The sequence below is a fragment of the Chanodichthys erythropterus genome, chromosome 10 (genome assembly GCF_024489055.1).
Source record: "Chanodichthys erythropterus isolate Z2021 chromosome 10, ASM2448905v1, whole genome shotgun sequence".
Lineage (NCBI taxonomy): Eukaryota > Metazoa > Chordata > Actinopteri > Cypriniformes > Xenocyprididae > Chanodichthys > Chanodichthys erythropterus.
In genome coordinates, this window is record NC_090230.1 from 16,675,777 (window position 1) to 16,699,277 (window position 23,501).

Sequence of the window (23,501 nt, forward strand, 5' to 3'; positions counted from 1 at the left end):
CTCAAACTAATAATTTGCTCATGAATCGAATCCAATATCCAATGCAAGGGTTTTAAAATTATGTAATTCACTGATGATTTTCCATTACTGCTTTAAAAGTAACAAAGAATGCTTTACAAAAGAATCAAAACTCCAACTCTGTGGCATGTTATGAAATCAGGAGATATCTATTAAATCACATATTTGTACTGACCAATCATCTCTTGACAATCTTTGTATATATAATATTTAATCTCTTGAAAAGATTTAAAGGGTGTTGGTATTGGTTTTACCAATTTCACATCAAAGTGCAACGTTTGTTTTAATAAAACAGATGTTTAAGCCTCGCCGACAGTTCTGAACAGTACTTAAACCGCTAGCTTTTTTTAATCATCCTAAAACAGTGAGTGTGACACAGCATCAAATGATCCTCTTTAGAATTCTGCAAAGATTCAAAGCTTTTAGTACAGTGTCATCCAGTGCAGTCGGTTTAGTCTGGATGAGGTCCGCGAGTGCATGACCTCGCTTCAAAGCAGAAACCAATCTGACGTTACGTTATTAATTAAGACAGAATGAGGCTTGCTTAGCCAAAATGGCTCAGTAATTATAACCTTTTCACATGCAGTCTCAATAATTGAGTCACCAGCAATGAAGTAAACCTGCTTGTCGAGGCAGTTAAAAGGGGTCGGGAATTGATTAACCAAACAAAACAGAGGTTATTTTAGCACGACGTATTACTTAATTGTGCGAACGCTCACTCCGCCTATTTTGAGCCTCGTCCCCACTCGTACCGCTTCACAGAAATGATCAGAACAGCGGTGAGCGTGCGGTCTCGAGCCCCAGAAAACCTTGGCCCACATCCAAACAAAGCCGGTGGATCTATTCTTCCCCTGCCTTTCTATTTGCATATCAGAGGGCTGTTTGATGTCAATGAGGGAGAGCGGCAGCCCCCTCTGTGCCTTTAAAAAGCAAACACGGCACATGCAATATTCTGTAAGTGCATGCAAATGAAGGGGCCATTTGATTTCATTTGAATTCCGAGATGGACAGAGAGAATTGAGGAAGGGGCTGAGATGAAAAAAAAAAAAAAAAATCAAAAAGAATTAAAAAAAAAAAAAGTAAAATTTATGCATTCGGACCCTCTGTTTTACATATGGCTCAATGTTCGGATGTACAATGCTGGGGGGATTATCCCTGGCATACACCTTTGGAGTGACATTGTTTAATAAAAAATAAAACTAATTAAAGCGCTTCTGAGCAGAAGGGCTGAGAAATCCAGCGGCGCAGTGGAGCAGACCGAAGTAGCTGACGGTCAGGATATTTGCGCAAGCATGCGTTATGATGCACATGTCGAAGGCGTCGTCATACTAATCCGTCCTGTTCCTCATTTACAGACGCAACCCTTCTGCAAACGCTTTGTTTGCGCTGGGAATGATTTATGCAGGTGGAGATTTGGCAGCGAAGGGTTTTACATGCAGACCATTAAATGTGGAGCATCAGGTTGTAGATGAAATCTGCAGGGGTTGTCAGGAGGAAACGGGAAGTGCTGAGAGAATCGAACGTGTGGAAGCTACATGATTCTAATAAACAATACGAATCTTGTAACATAACCAAAGGGATCCCAAAAACAGGGTCGCAGTGCAGATCGTTTTTCCTTCATTCAGTCATCTAGCAGCCGGGGTGGTGGGAATACTCTTGAGGGGGTAAAAAGAAACTGCTGACAAATCGGCATGTGTCCTTACCTTTATCATTTGTGAGAGGTCCCCAGCGTCTGCGAGTTCCAGTACTATATTTAGCTCGTTCTCTTCAATGAATGACGCGTGGTATTTAATTACATTGGGGTGGTTCAATTGCTGTGGAGAGAAGGGACAGAGGAAAAAGGCAGAGTGTCAGTGACTGTTTAAATATTAACAAGACTCTGCGGGTCAGGAAAGCCTGCAAACATGAAGGCAGCAGAAACCAAAGCAGATGCTTGTATGAAGGTAAACAGGACAGTGTTTTAGGTACACTGGCGTCTTCAATACCAAACGACTTGAATGGAACACACATAAGAACAGTGCTACAACCAGAAATTACAGTAAAAAAAGGTAACAATTAGGGTTGACAAAATAATGCATCAATTTAGTGTGATTAATTACTTTAAAACAAAATATAAAAAAAAAAATGTGTCAGTCCAATATGGTGTGTGTGCATGTATATTTTTTTTTATATATATATATATATATATATTTTTATATATATATATATTTTTATATATATATATATATATATATATATATATATATATATATATATATATATATATATATATATATATATATATATATATATATATATATATATATATATATATATATATATATATATATATATATATATATATATATATATATATAAATTTATTTTTATATTAAAGTTTAATAATAAAGTTACATAATTATATGTACACAATGATATTAATATCGTTAAGATTATGTGTGTACATAATTGCATTACTGCCTTTAACATGATCAAATTTTTAAAAAGTATAATAACATTATATAGGTAATATTAGATTAACTATTTTTCATGTAAATAAATACAATTATAATAATTATTATTATGCACAACCTTCGCAACTAGACATTTAAATAGTTTTAAGATTTTTTGAAGATAATGTGAGTTGCCTAAAGTTCTGAATGGTTGCTAAGTGGTTGTTATGGTTATGTGATTGCTAGGGTCATCTGGGTGGTCCAAAGTCAAAAAGCCCACCCTAAAATCTCTACATATGGCTCGGGTCCCTCCCTTAATGGAAGTCTAAGGGATTTTTCCAGCATTTTATCAACAACCGGGTAAAATGTATACTTAAGACATAATAGCGCACCTCAAGCCACACGCTTTAAAGGATTAGTTCACTTCAAAATTTACTCACCCCCATGTCATCCAAGATGATCATGTCTTTCTTTCTTCAGTTGAAAAGAAACTAAGGTTTTTGAGGAAAACATTCCAGGATTTTTCTCCATATAGTGCACTTCAACAGCTATCAGTGGGTTGAAGGTCCAAACTGCAGTTCCAATGCAGCTTCAAAGTGTTCTACACGATCCCAGCCAAGGAATAAGAGTCTGATCTAGGGAATTGATCAGTCATTTTACAACTACATACTTTTTAACCACAAATGCTGGTCTTACATTAGCTCTGCTATGTGCTACGCATTACGTAATCATGTTACAAAACAAATGGAGATGGATGCATGAAAATGAGATGGAGTTCTTCGCCCTACCGTGGTACTTCTGCCTACGTCACCTGTGACCTTTCCAAAGTGATAACGTGCACCGCAGATCTAGTGCAAGACAAGCATTTGTGGTTAAAAAGAATTTACATTTATATTTATTTTGTTTTTAGAAAATGACTGATTGTTTTGCTAGATAAGACCCTTATTCCTCATCTGGGATCATGTAGAGCCCTTTGAAGCTCCACTGAACCTGCAATTTCGACCTTCAACACATTAGTAGCTGTTGAAGTCCACTACATGGAGAAAAATCCTGGAATGTTTTCCTCAAAAAACTAAATTTCTTTTCAATTGAAGAAAGAAAGACAAATCTTGGATGACATGAGGGTGAGTAAATTATCAGAAAATTTTAATTCTGAAGTGAACTAATCCTTTAAGGTATCATTCATGTATGTAGCATAAACAGTACAAGACAAGTTATGCTCCAAAAGTTTAATACTAAGGGTGATGGGTTTGTTCACATCCTTTACGTATGAGCAATAGTAAAAGTGATGCTTGCCTTAGCAAACACTGCTAATAAACAGAAGGAAAAAAACGCATTGAATCTTATGGCTGATGTTAACATGAGAAGCCAGACAGCAGCAGTGCACGATCCCTCCAGCCCAAGCCTTCAGCTTTTCCTCGTTTCCTGTTGGTTGGTCAATGAGTAGCGGAGTTGCGATCGGTTCATAGCGCTGAAGATGACTGGGGGTGGGGGTTGCAAAATAAAAGGAAACAAGTGTATCAATGAGAAGCGAGACAGGCAAAGGCCCTCTCGAACGGGAGGGTGTCGGGCCCCCGCTATGCGCTGTGACACAGCAGAGGGGGTTATTAAAGAAATGTTCATGCCCCGCGCTGATATAGGGGAGGACGTGTGCGCCTCTGTCGCCATCCTGTGACTTTCGTTAGATGTATTTTTGGATCACACAGCTGCAGCGAGTGCAGCCGGCGGTGTCAGCCCCATTCTTGCTTCCCCTTAGCTGGCACATCCAATGTGGCGGACATGAAACGCGGCGAGATGTTGACTTTAATCACGTTAAACGCTGTAATTTCACTCTCATTTTCCGTTGGGAACAATATTAAGCCAACCCTCTGTTTACGACGGGGCAGATTACAGTGACAATTATATTATGCCAACTCACACTTGTGGGTTCTGGGAACAATTTCATAATCCCAGTGAGTCTCGAAATGTTAATAAAGTTGAGGGTTTGTGCTTCGAATGGATTACCGTATCGATCCATTATAGGAAACCAAGTGAGGGTGGTTACAAAATGGGAAACTGTACAAGTATGTCAGAATTGCTTGCGATTTCTGTTGAGAAAAAAAAAATGCAGAAAGCAAAACATTTCCGCATAACAGCGTAATTTTGTTTACAATGTGAAACGGGAGGGTCTAAAAGTGACTGAAAAACAAATAGACAGATACATTGGGGAGGGGCGGCTCACATCGGTCTCCCTCATTATTTTGATTTGTGACTCTTTCATGTTTTCCCCAGCTTTGTCCACTGAGGTAGAAGGCATGAGTCTGTGTTCCACACAAATGGCGTATTAGCGGCTTGAGGTGAGCTGGTTATAACGACTGAATTCATCAGCGCTGGAGTAGAAATGATTGTGTAAAGGAGACAAAAAAGAGGCGAATGAGAGACAGGAAGAGTAGGAGGAACACCAGGAACAAGGCCAGTGTTGCGGCAGCCTCTGACCCCAGTGCATTTGGTTGGCAAAGGGTTGTTAAGGAGCGTAACGGTGACCTCTTCATCCACCACCTCCAATTCCTCCCATGGGAATGAAGGTATCTCAGGGGGTTTGAAAGTGTCAACTTGCTTCTCTCTACCCAATTCTTACATATTGATTTTATCACTGGAGGTTGCCAGGTCACTGTACTGTCAGTTGCCACAAAAATCATTCAAAAATCAATGATATTCCAAGCATGTGGGTAAAGACAAATCCTTTATGCTCATTTGAAGCATAAAATTCTCTCAACTTTGTTGTCGGATTCTCACATAACAGTCATCCATGTGGCCAAAATTCATCAACTCTCATAGAAAAGGAATGACTTCAGGTCACTGTGTTGCAGGAGATCTCCGTAAGTGTGAACAGCCCTTTTGTCTGATTATTACTGTATATACAAAAGAGCAAGAATATAAAAAAATAGAAGTGCGAAAAAGGAAGCAATTATGCTGTTTCAAGGAGGATGCCTAGAGATGGAGATCGAAAACTGGCTCGGCAATGGACGGCAATCGGAGCTGAAGCAATTAACAGAAATGTGTGTGTATGTGTGTGTGTGTTAAGGGAAGGCTTATCCGACAACTGCTACAAAAACACAACAGAGCAGAGAGAAGCCAGACACCTCAGATCAGCTAGACGTCAGCTTTTATTGGTCTTGTCATTAACTTTCGTTAGCGCTTATGCTACCGCCAGCCGTAGCCTGTTTAAGGTGGTTTGAAGAACGACAAATGATTTACAAAAGAAAAAAAGAGATTAAGAAACATCAAAAGATTCATGGTAGAATGTGCTAAATTTCCTTAATGTTGCAATGTTATCTTCATCCTCAATGTAACTTTGTGTATATATATACATAAAAAATTAAATACATACATTTTTTATTTTTGTATATAGTGTAATGTAATTTAAATGAAATACCATATAATTTTATCATATTCATGTCTTTGCGGCCAATTAAAAGGTTGCAAGGGCATGCAAAAATCTTAAATAAATAAAATAAAGTGAAAAATTGCTAGCCAGAAAAATACAGATAAAAACTGTATTTTGTGGCATTGCAAAGAAAAAAAAAAAAAGGAAAAAAAATATCTCAAGTCAATCTTGGCCTGGAGGAACGACACAAAGAGGACCGTTATCTGCACTTGCCTAACAGAAGGAGAGAGGAGAATGAGGAAGAGCGAGAGACAGATAGAAAGAGCTGAAGGTCTAATCCAGATCAATTGTTTTCTGTCTCTGAATCTCTGTCTCTCTTTCCGTGTTTCTCTGGTATCGGGTCTCGGCAGAGGCACCTTTAGAGATCCTAATAGCGGCACATGGTGTCGGTCTCTCTTTTCTCTGGTTTCTTACCTTCAGGAGATCTATTTCTTTGATGCAATCTTGCCGGGCTTTGGCATCCATCAAGTCGAATATCTATCAAAAGATCAAAAGGGAGAGAGAAAGAGGAAGGAGAAAGAATTACGGCATAAAGATGGAGGAGAAAAAAAAAAAAAGTAAAAAATGTTACTGGTACAGGGTAGTAGGGCAAGAAGGAGGGGGTACGTCACACTGAAACCCAAGACCCCCAAACTTCTGCCTCACCACATCTACACCCCTCCTGCCTCAAGTATACACGTTTTCATATATTTCACCTGTACTTATGGGTCCGGAGAACTGTTGAGAAGATGGGTGTTCATTTTTCATCCAGTTTTTTTTACGTTTCTTTGAATACTTGATTTTGATTGGCGAGTCACAGCACTTGGCAGTCAAATACTATTGTATATTAACCGTTAAACAGTTTAATTGTGCTCGTTTCATGGCTGTTAAATGCCTTCAAATTTTCATTTGAAATTTTAATTTTCATTTAAATTTTGTAACTCAAATCATTATTTATTTCAATTTTTTTCATTATCTTTTAAATCATTACTAATTCATTAAATCAATTTACATATTTACCTGTATTAAATTATTTATCTTTTCATTTATGTTTATTTTCTTATCACTAAAATAATGTATCCATTTAGATTTGATTTCTTGATTTGTATTAATTAATTTATTAGTATTAACTAACATATTTATTCATTCATTCGTATTTAAAGGGCTAGTTCACCCAAAAATGAAAATTCTGTCATTTATTACTCACCCTCATGCCGTTCCACACCTGTAACACCTTTGTTAATGTTCAGAACATAAATTAAGATATTTTAGTTGCAATCCGATAGCTCCATGAGGCCTCCATAGGGAGCAATGGACACTTCCTCTCTCAAGATCCATAAAGGTACTAAAAACATATTTAAATCAGTTCATGTGAGTTCAGTGGTTCAATATTAATATTATAAAGCGACGATAATATTTTTGGAGCGCCAAAAAAAAAAAATAACGACTTATTTAGTGATGGCCGATTTCAAAACACTGCTTCAGGAAGCATCGGAGCATTAATGAATCAATGTGTCGAATCCGCTGTTCGGCGTGCCAAAGTCACGTGATTTCAGCCGTTGGCAGCATGGTTAGCGGTTTGACACGCGATCTGAATCATGATTCGACACATCGATTCATTTATGCTCCGATGCTTCATGAAGCAGTTTTTTGAAATCTGCCATCACTAAATAAGTCGTTATTTTGTTTTTCTGGCGCACCAAAAATATTATCGTCGCTTTATAATATTAATATTGAACCACTGTACTCACATGAACTGATTTAAATATGTTTTTAGTACCTTTATGGATCTTAATTTGTGTTCTGAAGATTAATGAAGGTCTTACGGGTGTGGAACGGCATAAGGGTAAGTAATAAATGACAGAATTTTCATTTTTGGGTGAACTAACCCTTTACTTCTCTTAATTTAGATTTACCACTAATTAATTTATTTATCTTTATTTGTATTAATAATTTAGTAGTATTAATTCATATTTTTAATTAATTAATTAATTACTATTACTTCATAAATACATTTAACATTCTGTTTATTAAAAAACTCTTCATGTTTATGTCCCAATAACTAAATTTATTTCGTGGTAATAACCGGCTGACTACAAAACAGCACAAACAGCACAAACAATCTTGTTTAGCAAAATCAAAAGCCGATAATCCTGACAGTATGTTAGATGTATCTGTTAAAACACTGTTTTGATCATGTCTGTCCTGATTATGATAAAGCACACAGTATAAACAGCAAAAAGAAATGTTAACATATCAAGGCCAAAGTCTGAAATCAACTCAAAACTTTTAAACCTAAAGAGAGTAAAAACTAGTCCTGAAGCAAATATTACATTCTTCACTCATGCAATCAGGGTTGCACAATATTTGCATCAGGAAACATCACATATATTCATTATCCTAATCAAAAAAGGAGGAAATGTTGCCCATAGTGGACTTCCACCCTGACAGCTCTGAACCACATACAAAAATCACGGTGATTTGCATTGCAATATGTAAGTAATATTACATTGTGTTTTAAAGGAAGCTTGAACTTTCAAGTCAGGTTTCATCTACTATAAGTACACAAGTGACAGTATTACGTGGATGAACTGCATTATGGGATATATTCGCTGAGTTAGGAGTGTTACTATCCATCATTTTATAATGGCATATACAAAAATACCAATTCTTTCTCGGCTCATCATTAGTGTTAATAAAGTCAGCGGTAGTGATGGAGACGACCACTGTGGTGGAGGTGCTATGTGTGTGTTAGGAAAGCAGAAGCGGTGGTATCCAGGCACCGATTTTTTTAATCTAGAGCTTGCCAATTATTTCTTCCAGCACGTCTGCTTTGCACATCCGCAGGAAACAGTGCTTTGTGCTGGCTCTGTCTGTGAATATGTTTATGGCAAGAAAAGAAACATATTCAATTGTGGTTATCAGCGTAAGAGCCAATCAGATTGTTCAAATGAAATGTGAGCATGTGTACTGAAAGCTGATTTTACATAAGGGGTGTTTTGGTGCTTTCCAATTGTTCAACACAATACTGTTTTTATCTCATAATATTTGTTTTTTTTTTTTATGCAAAAACTTAATGTTCCAAAAAAACTACTTCTCTAAGCCAATAACTTAAAGTTAAAGTTGTTTAATTTGGAATGATGCATTGTAAAATAAAAATGTGTTTAAAGTATTTACATTTCCCTTCAGATGAACACATCTCACAAGGAGAATAAACTCTAGAAGGTTCAGATTCATGCTTCATCACTTACTATGACTGGACAACATACCTAATATTTAATTAGTGCTATCAAAATTAACGTGTTTATGCATAAAATTCATTTCAGTTTAACATTACAAATATATATATTTTTTTCATCATCCCTCAGCTAGCATTATAGTATTATCATGCTCTTATTATGCAAATGCTTTTAAACCATTCAAGCGCAGCAAGACACAAAAGAGAATGCAGTGCTGTACTGGAACACGGAAAGCCGCTTCAGACAGCGTGCCGGTGTTCTGACGAATAATGCTACCTATTAGATTGTGCTGCAACACAATATTTGCATTGTTTTAAGGGAAGGTCAAATTGTCAAATTGTGCTAACTACTGTTTTAATGGGAGGTAGCAAAACTTGAGCAGGTAGCATAGAACACCTTCACCTGCATTAGGGCTTTTGACACTTGAAATAGTTAACCCTGGGTCATTCTAAACCCCAGTAAATGGAATCCTGGGTTAATTTGCGGTGTCAGTGTCACTGTTTGGATAAATGCAGCACGTGACCTGTTTACGTAGCTCCAGCACTGCGCATCCTCATACTGCCAACTGTACTATTGAGTTTATTCTGAATGGACATTTTGGACTATAAAAGGTATAAAAGGTCTTCCTCACTCAAAAATTCACATTTTCTGTCAGCATTTGACATTTTTCTACTCAATCGCTGAAATTACTTTTTATATACTATGGTCAGTGTTTCCGTAACTTTCCAAAGTAGGCAAATGAGTATGCGATTGGTCGTCTGTTGCCAAGTGTCTAACTGTAACATTCTAACACCGCATCGTTTCACACTGTACAAGTTTGGCACCGCAATGAGGAGGTTAACACTGCAAAAGTGGTGTTAACCTCCGGGGTTGAAAGCGGTGTTTAGAATGTCGATAAACCCGGGTTAAGCGCAGTGTGAAAAACCCTACTGAGCTCTCTTTCACACTTGAATGGACAAAACACACAAAAGTATGCCAAAATGCCCATGTTTTTGAGTATCCTCTTAAGTTAAATAAAGTCTTAAATGACACAAAGAGTTGAGAAAACAGGATGCAGATTTGTGTCATGTGCGTCAGATCTTAAAGTGACAGAAGCCTAATAAACCTGCTGCAGTCTGCCATTAATGTTAATCAAAGAACAAAAGAAAAAAAAAAATCACTCACTGCTCTTAATTCAATAACTTTTGTAGCTTTAATAAAAATGTATTATATTTTAATCTAAATAATGCAGTGAAGACTGAAGTGTCTGATAACTGCTTTGATTCTGGATATTTCCTACCCGTTAGATCAAATATTTAAAATATACTGTCTTTATGTTGTTTCTACATTAATTTGGAGATTGAAGCTTTGTTATGTCATAAGTGTTTTGCAATTTAAAGAGTTCACATGACTTTGCCAGTTTGATACGCGCTCCGAAACACTGATTCGCCATTACTAGATAAATGTTGAAAAGTGTGGGTGGGTGCACAAAAAGTATTCTCGTCCCTTTATAATATTAAGTTAATATAATTGGTTAATATTTTAATCGATTGAGAACACTAATTTTAATAGATTCATTTGCATTGATTTATTGCTAAAAATACCTAATATATTTAGCTATAACGCAAGACCTATAATTTACTGACGTAAAACACACTAAAAACCAGAAATATTGTTAAATAAACCTTTTTTGGGAATAAAGACATTAAATCACAAAGAAAAGTTCTTACCTGCACTTTTTTCAAAGCTACTGGAGTATGGTCTAGTATGTACGTAGCTCGATAAACCTCGCTGAATTGCCCCCTTCCGATCTTCTTTTCAATGGCAAAATTGGCTAAACTGTTATAGCCCATATCCTGTTGGATTTTCTGGAAATAAAGTACAAAACAATAAGTACATTTCAAGAAAGCAAAATGCACATCAGACAGCTTTCGTTTTGAGCTTTTCCATTTGTCTTAAATTTAAAATGACAAAACAAACATGTCCCCACATATCGGCCATTGCTAGCCAAACTCCATGATTGTTTTTGTTTATATGCCAAGAGATGGAAGAAAACACTCGGGGGCATTGGGTATAGGTGTCATTAGGGCGATATGTCAGGACAAGAGAGTGTGGGAACGAATCAACATTAACCATCCACACTGAATCCAAAGCGCCGAATGAATCTTTGCCGTATACTGTCTGAACAAATCAGGCGAGTGGTGACATCCCTACTTCTGAAGTGACTTATGCTGGACCAGTTAGTGACAAACTGCCCCGAGTGCTCTTCCCAAGAATTCGTGCGGCGCCTTGACACTTGTGCTCTAAAATTAAAAATCTAAACAAAACCCAGAATCAGCCCCTCGGAGATGGCGTGAGCAAATAAATTAATTAATTAATTAACACTCTGACCTTTAGAGGCTTTTCGAGTGTAAACTTTAATCCTGCAAACGTTCTTGGCAACTGGAGGTGACAGATAGTGGAACGCAATGTCATGTCATGCCGAACTGGCCAAAGATGGCCATAAGACGGCCTTGAAGGCAAATTATATTGTGAAGATGGCAAAGGGAGGGGAAGGATGACACAATTGTAGTCTTGTAAACAAACAAAATCTCTTTTATTTATAGTCCTGGCATGCATTTTCATATTGTGGTTCCAAGCAAGCTTAAGCTTCACACAACTCCCTGAAATGTTCATCCATTAAGATATTCAGTCATAGCAACAAATGACAGCTCAATGTGAACGGCGTCAGTGCCTTTCTTACAATACAAGAATACTTGGACGATCTGTCAAATCCATCAACATTATTGTGTAAAACTGTCTGATATATAGAACTGGTTGAACTGAAATAAATGAGTTGGAGGAAGCACTGCAACTTGACTAGATGCCGGAGGGGTGGATGTAGATCAAGGGGCGACCAATTTAAGAATTTCATTGTTTTCTAACTTGACAGCTTTAAGGGAAAAAAAAGGTGTGAGCCAAAGAATTGCCCCATCCAATTAACACACTGAGGTAGCTTGTTTTTCCATGTGACAACACGCTCTCAGCCCCTTCTTCCAGGGACACATCTGGTGCAGCAGAAGAAGCGCTCTCTTTCTGCCACCGCAGCGAGGAGAGAAAGCTGGATCTGACTAAATGTAACAATATCAAGCTAATATACAAGACACCAGGTTTCTTGGCAACATTTAGTTATTTTGTGTCAAATTCAGAGAGGTTAATGGAAAAAAAATGGTAATGGTAGAAAATTCATGTTTTTCTAGGTTATTCAAACTGAGGGGAAACAACACAGGGTGCTCTAACTGAAATAAAATAAGTTTAAGTTAAATTACTAAAACTAAAATGAAAATAATGCTAAATAGAAATATAAAAAACAAATGATAAAATGAAAAACGCACATAAAAATGACTAAAACCAACAGAAAATATAAAACAGTCATTCAAAATATGATATACCATATAAATAATGGTAAAATAACACTGATTAGTTAAATTATTAAATTAATTTAAAATATAATTCATACATTTCAAAATCTGCTCAAGTCATATTCAAGACCTTTTCAGCCATGCGGAAAACATGCAGAGAAAATTCCAAAAAAAAAAAAAAAAATGACAAGTGGTCGATTGATATATCGCCACAGCCGATATTTGGCATTTTTTAAATATTGCACGATGAGTTTCTGATTGGCGATGTGTCGGAAGCAGGGCTTTTATTTTGATGGCTCTGAGAATGGCAGCACCTGAGCACACAGCGTTCCCATTCAGCTTCTTCATTGGTCATGGTCACTGTTCAACAGTTTTGTCTAATATGTTACTAGACAGAACTTTTAAATAAATTAAACTGTACAGAAAACAAGTATTATAGCATTTGCTTTTATATTATTAGTATTACTATAATACCTTCTCATTTACGATCAGCATTCAGCAAATTCCCATTTTTATCATTTAAAGAGTTCTTTTGAATATCTAATAAACTTTTAATTTCACAGACCTTGCAGAAATTAAATCCAGCTGTCAGATATTCTGAAGTCGACAAACTTTAAACCCTTGATTTCAAACTATGTTGTGCTATTCAGTTGCCCACTGTTATACTGTCCTTGTCTCGATTTGGGAAAAAAAAAAAAAAAAAAATCTATAATTGTTTAACTTTAATTATTTAAAAAAAAAAAAAAAAAAAAAAAAAAAAACTTGTATATATTTTTTTAACTTAATAGTTTTAGAGCCATTAAATTGATTTTTTTTTTTTTTTTTTTAATAGTATGCTAATCTTCAAAACCATATGAAACCAACATGAGTACACAGAGTACACAACTTGGCATCTGTGTTGTAATGTAGATTTTTAAAAGATTTTCTCTTTTCTTAATTGTAGACACTCTTATACGTCACTGACCCATAGACGATACATATGTATCGTGTTGATTTGGTCAGCAGCGGATGGTCCGCAGAGGGGCACGGCATTGCTTTCACTCCCCACATGGTCGCTTGACAAATGTTAGCATGAGCCTCTAAAGCGGCATGACAAGCGCATGCTGAGAGCAAAGTCGAGCTAATGTGTTCTGGCATGCGGCTTGCTAATCACACATTTACATATGCAATGACCTACATTTGCATGTCAGCTCGCGCACTGTCCGGCCTGATTAACGACGGGCACCTCCCAGCGCCGGGGAGGCCGGCATAGCGGCGGGAGGAGGCCAGAGGGTGGCGGCTTTTTTGGCAGCCGAAGGGACGCACTGCCAGCCAGGATTAGGCCTGACGCGGCCTGAGCTCCAGACACTTCATTAGAGGTAATCTGTTTAGCAGTGGGCAGTGTATGTAAACTTCACAGGCCATTTGCGGCACCTTTCTGCCCCCTGGCCTTGCCTTCAAAGGGCAGCAGGGGCGCCCTGACTGACAGCTTGTCTCATCCGTGGCTTTGCGCTGTCACACAATTTAGAGCACTGAGCTGACACGAGATGAACCGCAGCAGCCGAGGATCTCCACGACCGCCGGGGTCACTCGACAGCGGCGTGACGCGGTTTGTACAGATTGCAGCTTGCAGGAGGGGCGCAAGCTCAAAGGGCTCGTTGCCGCTCTGCAGGAAGTGGAGAAAACAAAAATAACACACAGAGGTGGGAGGAAAGGGGCCAAGAATGCCTTGCATTGGGATGCTGAACAACTTTTATGCAAAGCTTTCTATTAAGATGTCAGCGAAAAATTGCAGGGGAAAAAAAAAAAATCCAGTCTATTGTCAATAGCGTAGCGATGTATAAAACATAATGCTCAAAACAGCTTTCTGTCATGTGACCAACTTGAACATGAGCAAAATCTGCATGGGGAACTTTTCCGTTCTCACATAAAACTCAAATTCGCCGATTTCTATTGAAATGACTGGATTACGCTTACAAAATTTAGCTGAGAAACTAAAATGTGATTACACCTCTCACTCAAAGGATGATGATTATACCAATAATAACTATAAAGTTTATTAAAAAAAAAAAAAGTTTCTAATTTTATGAGAATAGAATTGTCTGAGACGGAAACAAGAACAGGGAAATTCAGTGAAGTTCAATACTGTAGTTGTGCATACCACAACTATAACAATAACAACACCGTATGATTGGTATGATTTTCAAAACAAATTATTTTTCCAGATGATGAACAATACAAACCAGCCAATCAGAATTAATTCTGTTTTAAAGAGTTTAAGCATTAAAAGAGGCAGATGACAAAACAATAGCACACTTATAACAAACAGAATGTTATTGTTCATTGGTGTGGATACTAAAATAGTTATCGTTCTTGATGTGAATGGCCTTTAGTCTTGATCCATCATTTCGGTTAAAGGGTTAGTTCACCCAAAAATTAAAATTCAGTTCCAAACCTGTAAGACTTTCGTTCATCTTCAGAACAATCTTTTAGATGAAATCTGGGAGATTTCTGTCCCTCCATTGACAGCTACACAACTGAAACTTCTTTTTCATAAAGGGATCGTAAAACTAATCCATATGAATTGAGCGGTTTAGTCCAAATTTTCTGAAGAGACTTGAATGCTTTATATGATGAACAGGCTTAATTTGGGCTTTTATTTACATATAAACATTGATCAGCGAACATAAACAGAAGCTCAACCGAGCCGGTTTGAACAAACTTCTTGCAGAAGCTCAAACATGCTGCGTAACATGAGAATGAACCTCACTGGTTCTTGCAGAAGCTCAAACGTGCTGTGTAACACACGAGAATGAACCTCATAAAAGCCTAAATTCAATTTGTTCATCATATAAAGTGACTGAGGGCCCTATTTTAACAATCAAAGCACATGGTCTAAAGTGCACGGTGCAAGTGTGCTTAGGGTGTGTCCAAATCCACTTTTGCTAGTTTAAAAGACAGGAAAAATGGTCGGCACCTGGGGTATGGTCTAAAAGTGTTGTCCCTATTCTCTTAATGAGTCATGGGTGTGTTCTGGGTGTAACATGCAATAAACCAATCAGTCTCTCATCTCCCACTCCCTTTAAAAGCCAGTCGCACTCATGCCATGGCGGATTCGCTATTTATGTGGCGGAATTTGCAAGAGGAAAAACTGAACACTTCTCTAGAAGGGAAACAGATCTGCTCGTGCGCGAGGTTAAAGCGCGAACAGACCATCTACGGGAAAAGCCGGATTTCACAAAAGCATTTTTAACTCTAAGCACACAATAATAATCTTTTACATTGTAATCCTTTTAATTTTAATATTTGGCATGTTTTTGTGCTGCTGCGCGTCCCTGTGTGTGTAATAAGCAGAGTGTACGTGCGTTGTGCACCTGCATATAGGCGCACATTACAAACGCGCTTCTTAAATAACAAAAATAAATAAATAAATACTGCACCATTGACTTTATACCAGGTTTCAGTTGGTCAGGGATGCAGTCTATTTCATTTGCCTCAAAATAGTAATGGGCCAAAAATGCCCCTGAACACACCTTGTTTTCAGACCAGCGCGCCCTTGGGCGCAAAAATGGCCGCAAATGCATTTGCTATTTAAACAACGTGGCGCAGGACGTAAAAATGATAACTGCATCGGGCTGAAACTAGCAAAAAACACTTGTGTCGCACCTGGCACCGCTTTGCACCGGGTGTATGATTGGGCCCCGAGACTCTTCCGAAAATTTGGATTAAACTACTCAAATCTTAAGGATTAATTTTACAAACTCTTTATGAACTTTTTGAGGCGTCACAGTGTCAGTTGCGTAGCAGTCAATGGAGGGACAGAGAACTCTCAGATTTCATTAAAAAGATCTTCATTTGTGTTCTGAAGAGGAACAAAAGTCTTACTGGATTGGAACGACATGAGGGTGATTAATTCATGACAATTTACATTTTTGGGTGCACTATCCCTTTAAATAATAATAAAAAAAAAGGTCAGAGGGGACAGAAGATGCAGAAGAGCATGCTGGGTAAATGACTCAAAGGGACAACACATCACAGGAGCAACAGCAAACGATGGAGGGTTGGCCACTGGTGACACAAGTGTAAAAAGAGAAATGCAGACATGCAGCCGTATGACAGGGGATGTGAGATAGGAGGAGGAGGAGAATGACTGAGGATGGGGCGGCAGCACTGTGGAGACTAGGTGTGAGCTGACAGCACAACACTGCCAGCGGCTGCCAAGGAAAGGACAACCGAAGTGCTGAAGAGGTGGTAGAGTAGCAAGACGGGCTTAGTGGTGGTAGTGTTGGTTGGTTGGTGGGTGCTGGAGGGGGGGAACTTCGTGGTGGGGGGAACAAGGCAGGAGATCCTGTTCGCATCCTTTTCATCAACGTCTCTCTCCAGGCCCGGCCCATGCAATATTTATACCTCCTTCGCCTTGCTCCTCTTCAATCTGCTCCAGTATTTAAAGCCCTTGCTTTACAAGGGGATTTTGCTTCGCCGAAAAATCAGCCATGACGATTAAAATCGGATCTGAAGATCTCGCCCTCCCACTCGCTCTCAGAGCAAATGCGCCATCAAATATGCAAGCCTTACCGACTCATCCGGCATCTCCTATGCATATCCATCAAACCTTGGGGACTTTAAGATATGATATCATATGCGTGATTGCATTCACAATTCAGCATTTTTGGTTGCTTTTTTTCAGAGGGAATACGAGTTGAACTTAAATGCTTGTTGCGAGTCTTGTAAAAGTCATTCTTTTAAGCTGTCATGGTGTAATCCATTGCCAGACTTACCTTGAGTGTTGCCTTCAAATTAATGTCAAATATCTTATATGAATATTGATAACAGCAGGCCTGAAGATTTCACCCACAGCTGTACTCGACAACATGTTGTAAAATAAGACCAATCAATATGACCAGTCAAGGAAGTTCAAGTGATATTGGATTTTGTGCAATAACTAAGGTTAATCCTTTCAATTGTGAGTTTAAAATATTCCAGCTGACCCCAGAGTGAGTTTTTTTTCAGGCAACCGTTATTTTAGAACATTTGCCCTTATTGTTTCCATGGTGATGCGTCATGCTTGTCATGTAACACTAGTATCGCTATTATTTTGTTTTTCCTTTTTTATTTAAAATATTCATTAACTTGCTTACCATGTCATCAACTATCTGATATTCCTATTCTCAAATATGTGTCGAGGGCATTTTGTTGTTTTAAAACCTTAATAAATAATCTTTAACTTGATCTATAGCACGAGGCGGGCGCCGCCATCTTAGTTTGCGCTGCAGTCCTGTCAGTTGGATTTACAGCACATGAATTCATCAGTTTATCCCGAAATACATGCAGTAAGTGGCTAGTGAACTGGAAGAAGAATAGAGTAAACTTTATAGTTACTTAGGCCCAGAATAAACGTCAGCAAATTACATTTGAATGGATTGTTATTGCTGCTTCCACTGATGTCTGACATCAGTGTGCATTTTACAAACTCTAAAAGTATCGTTTTACTGGTGCTTATGTGTATTTAAATGTATAAAACCTTAAAAAAAAACATTATGTGGCTGAAAACACTGCATAGTTGTGATATATGACAAGCGCTGAGCACGTCCATCTCGCTGCCAAAGCACGAAAGCACAGTTTGAATCCGGCAGTTATGTGACGTCACTGAACGTTCTAAGTCCCATATGTGGGACCGTTCCACTCAAAAAGGTTAAAAAAGCCAAATTCTAATTTATCGGCCAATAACTTTTAAAATAAGTATATTTGGAAGAGTACAGGAGCCCAAATCCCAGAAGCAACTTGCAACCAAAAATCCCCAAAATAACCAAGAACCAGTATTTATAAACTTATTTAATACATTTTGGACTCCTATAGTCTCTATGCCTGGGCTGTCCCATCCAACTAAAGAAATCCATACACATTCAATATATCCATTTTAAAAACTTCTGGATTCAGCTTTCCCCTTACCTTAGCTATAAGCACTTGGCAAAATTCAATATCTGACTTCTAGTACAAATATAAATTAAAGTATACAAGACATTTGATGTTAGTTTGCAAGCAAAGCTCAAGGTAAGTCTAGCACTTACTCAATGACAGGTTAAAAAGAAGAATTTGTCTTAATTTTTGCATTAAGAAGGACTTTTAACAATAACAAGCCTGAAAATATAGAGGACTTCTTTTTAAAAATTCTCTCCAGATAAGAGAAACCCAAAATACATTTTGTCAATCATCTTATTACAGTAATAAACAAGTATGAACAGTAAATTACCAAGAGTAATGTTTTAATGCTGTTTCATGTTTTCCTATATCACTTAGGCCCAGATGTAAGCATTCACAAGATGAAGATGATTTTACATTGACCAAATAAAATGGTTTATTATCAACAGATGAAAAACACAATGTATGTGACAAGGCTTGTTTCACTTTTAAAACATGATCCATCTAAAGTGTTTAAAGGGATAGCTCACCCAAAAGTGAATTATCCCATGATTTACTCACCCTCAAGCCATCCTAGGTGTATATGATTATCTTCTTTCAGACGAACACAATCAGAGATACATTAAAAAATATCCTGGATTTATAATAATAAGAATAAATCTTTATAAAAGTGTTTTGAAGCCCAAAATAAATGCATCTATCCATCATAAAAAATAATCCATACGGCTCCAGGGGGTTAATGAAGGCCTTCTTAAACAAACCATTGGGATTTGTAAGAAAAATATCCATATTTAAAACTTTATAAAGTAAAATAACTAGCTTCTGGCAGACGGCCGTACACATTGATTTGTGGCGGAGAAGTGAACTCTGACGTGACGTGACGCGATGACGAACACAGAAGCACATAGTATAGAGCAAAACACCGGTCACGAATTAGAAGTCTAAAACAAGAAATTTTAAATAGAAATGTTGGAGGATTTTGATATAACAGAAGAAGAGCTTCAGTTTGTTGCACAGCCCTATTTGTTTAAATCGCGAGAGGCGTCAAAGCTTACGATACTCCTACATCCTGCGTCATACATTACTCATTTGGTGCAAGTCTACTTGTACAGTATGTGTACGGTCGTCTGTCGGAAGCTATTTACTTTATATTATAAAGTTTTAAATGTGGATTTAAAAAAAAAAAAAAAACAAAAAAAAAAAACATCGCTTCACTTTAGAAGACCTTTATTATCCCCTTGGAGTCATATGGATTATATTTAGATTGGATAGATGCATTTATTTTTGGCTTCAAAACACCATCCCTTCACTACTATTATATTGCTTGAATTATATATCTCTGATTGTGTTCGTCTGAAAGAAGATAGACATATACACTATATAACACATAATTTTCATTTTTGGGTGAACTATCCCTTTAATGAAGACTGATTTACACGCACAAGAACGATGCTGCCCAAATGCCCATGTAAAATAAAAAAAAATGAAAATAAATAAATGAGGGCCGATATCTGATGTTCAAAAAGCTTGCATCGGCAGCCATTAATCAGCCTACAAACATTCAACCTCTAATTTGAATGTAACTCAAGACAACAATAATGGAGTCAGGCGATTGGAGAGAATTAGTCTGGGGGTGTGAAAAGGAAGTACGACAAAAGAGAGATTAAGAGAGAGAACGAGGAAGTGAGAGAGCAAAAGACTGCTAAAAGCAGCAGATTTCCAACACCTCTGTCTCTGGCACTGGAAACACATGATGGCTCCTGTGTGCAGGAAACGTTGCTTGTGCAGAGAGCAGAATCTCATTATCACCTCTCACCCGGCACAGCAGAGAGACAGCCGGAGCAGACCGCCGCCTGTCTCTCTGCGGGTGGATTGACAGACACGGGGAGATTTGACGGGGGCAGATGTGGATGTGGAAGAGGGCGACAGGCTCGTGCTACATGCTGCTAAGCAAGCAGGTGGTGAGTCAGGATGGTAGAAAAAAAAACTCAAGTGGCTTTGTAGAACGGCTATATAACGAGATTACAAAGAAAGTTTGGCTAGACTGCATGTGTGTTTGTGTTTATGTGTGAGAGAACACAAACCTGTGGCTGAAACACTGGCACTGGTGGATGTTGGCCTTGTGATTGGGCGTCCATTGTGACAGCAGCAGTCCCTTACACCCCTGTGAAACAAACAAACAAACAAAATAAGATGCATCAACCATTCCCAGCACGGCTACAGAATCATCCCCTCCCTCCGTGTAATCTCCAGTGAAGGTGGACGTGTGAATCTGGTAATAGAATTAGGGTCCGGAGTAGCACTCCTGACAATCGCGCGCTGCCGCGGAAACGGCTGGCCTGCGTCACCTCGCCCGAGGAACCCGATCCGACGAGAACACAACACCCATTGTGTTAATGAGACCTATCAAAGAGCCATGGTACTGGAGACCCTTCAAACTGAACAGTAAATATCAATTGTTAAACACATTGTTAAAACTTGAAGCCTATTCGTTGAGTGCTAGAGGAAATTTTCGCAAAAATATTCTTTGAATGCGTGTAATGAAATACAGTCACAATACTATACACCCACAATTACAGTTTAAGATGAGAAGATAAAGGACCAGGTCCACCACTGAAACTCAATATTATTATCAGTTAGATGATCTCTAAATTAGTCAATTAGTAATATACCGATTCATAACATAGTTTAAGTTGAGCCTGGTGTTATTGCACATCTGTGTCCTGGATAGGTCAAACTGAAGGCAAGTTGGCAGGCAAGAAACTACGGCAGCATCGGTTCTGAAACTAACTAAATTAAAACTAAAATAAAACTGAAACTAACTAAATTAACAAATTGTGGTTGGCAAGTTTTAATATGTAGGGCCCTATAAAATCTGTTTTATTTTTTCCTAAATTCCGTTTTATTTTTTTTTCCCAAATTCCATTTTTTCCGTTTTAATTTTTTTGGATTCCGTTTTTTCCGTTATTTTTTCCGTTGTTTTATTTATTTTTTGACTCCATTTTAATGGTTAAATTAAATTTTAGTAATCAAAAAGCATGTCTAATTTATTGAAATAATGAATCTTGTCCAATTTACCAACAATTTAATAAAAATTGAACTAAAAAAAATAATTTCTTTAATAATTAAATAATTTAATAATTTTCTCAAACGAAGCAGTTAAATGCTGATGAAGTGACTTTCAGAGCAGCTCTGGAGATTAATTTGTGCGTTCATATAGTGAGGCGACAGAGGACGAAAACACCGCGAGCGTCGCATGTGCTTCAGCGTGCGCGCCGCCGCGCGATTGTGTGTGAGGTAAATGAAACTGCGCTTCCGCATCATTCATTTCAGAGGCACACAGGCATGCAGGATTCATGTTTAAATAGTCTTTCTGCGGTTTAATATTCAGTCACTAGTCTATATCGCGATTTAATTTACATGTACCGACCTGCTTTTAATTCATTCATCAAAAATTTGACAAATTCCGTGACATTCTGCGTTATATAGTAAATTACGTTTTTATGAATGGATTCCGCGATTCCATCCAGGATTCCGTGATCGTGGAAATTATAGGCCCTAAGTATGGTTCTCATAATAATAAATCAGGTAAAAATCTGCACACTCTGTCCTCTACACTGTTTGAAATGTGAGCGTAAAAATGTAGTCATCCTAGTGCACTTATCTTTTTTATTTTAAAGCAAAGCACACTGTGACTCAAACTTAGAGCATGTTCAGAGATTAATTATTTTACCCTAATTATCGACATTTACCAATAACTGTTTCTGTGTAAGTTAAAATCTGCCCAGTTTGTTGAAGATATTTTCCTGTTATCACTGTAAACCTGCTTTGAAACAATCTGTATTGTATAAAGTGCTATATAAATGTGGTGACTTAACTTAGTTAGCTAATTAACAGCAATGAATAATGGATATTTGTTTTCAAAAATTTTGGTGGTGTATTGCGTACAATGTGTTACTTTAATTTTTGAATAAATTCAATGTTAATTCAGAAACAGTGTACATTATTTGGAAATAAATAATATCATCCTGATCTATAGTTATTTTTATATTAAAAAAATATAAATAAAATTATACAGCTTAGCCACAAATGTTAACCCAAAGATTACTTTATTTTTTTACACACAAAAACCAAACCTTCAATAACGACCGCCCATAGAGCATCTGTTCGTAGAGTCTACTGCTCCTCGAAAGCCTACAGAGGTATTAATGTGGGCACAATAAAGCCTATGTGCAAGTAAGAAACAGTGAAGACGTGTTGTCTTTGCAGAGCCGACGATGAGAAGGAATAAATTAGGCCTGAGCTCTCGTCGGTGACAGAGAGCAAATACAAAAGATGGCTGCGTGCTTTTCTTTACATCAAGCCGGGAGATGGGCCTGTGCGTGCAGCAGCCATCAAAATTTTTAATGATTGCTCGGTTGTCACTTCACTGCAGCGTGCAGCTCGGGTGAGCTCGCCGTGTCCTCACTGTACTGAAGGAATATGAGCGAGGGGTTAAAAAAAAAAAAAAAAAAAAAAAAGAAAAAAACTCCTTTCATAGAAAGGCCATTTACATGTCGCTCACCGTGGTGAACGTCCGTCTCCGCGCGTTGTCAGGGCTGAGTGGATCGAGGAGCTCGAGCCAATTAAAATACCTCATGCCGGTGAGCGGAGAAATGGAGCTGAAGCTGTCACCATGGCAAAATAAAATCAGCCCGGTTTGTTGAAGGTTAATAACACTAATTAAGCACCAACCCCACGTCTGAGATTTGAGTGGCAGTGCGAGCAGGACAGGGTTTGTTGCCACCGAAGATTTGTTTCTGTTTGCCATTTTTTCAGTTTAGCTAAATTTGTCTCCACATTAAGGACTGTAGAAACTGCTTGCGTGACGTGTTTTCTCTGGGGAAGAAACTAGTCGTTAAAGTCACACATTTAAACAGCTTCTCTACGAGTATGTAATTAGTATTGGTTTTTAAACACAAGAGCTTCCAAAAAGAGTACTTGCATAATACACTCTACATTCTTCCTTTACAAAACTTCAAAAGGTAAAGTGAAAAATTCTGGGCACTAATTAGCAGTTAAAGACTATGTCAATGGATGCTCCTGATGGCAATGTACAACGCTGCTGTTGTCTCCCTATTATGATTAA

At 37.8% G+C, this 23,501-nt stretch overlaps 1 protein-coding gene across 1 annotated transcript in view; it reads right to left on the reverse strand.

Annotated features, from left to right (window-relative positions):
- The window catches only part of nek7 (NIMA-related kinase 7), a 79,774-nt gene that overhangs the window by 34,487 nt on the left and 21,786 nt on the right, over window positions 1-23,501 (reverse strand). The window contains exons 2-5 of the mRNA XM_067396285.1: window positions 20,458-20,537; window positions 10,805-10,942; window positions 6,292-6,354; window positions 1,722-1,832 (exon numbers count right to left, since the gene is read on the reverse strand). Coding sequence (XP_067252386.1) covers window positions 1,722-1,832; window positions 6,292-6,354; window positions 10,805-10,942; window positions 20,458-20,511 — 366 coding nt within the window. The 5' untranslated portion in view covers window positions 20,512-20,537. The remainder of the gene's footprint in view (window positions 1-1,721; window positions 1,833-6,291; window positions 6,355-10,804; window positions 10,943-20,457; window positions 20,538-23,501) is intronic.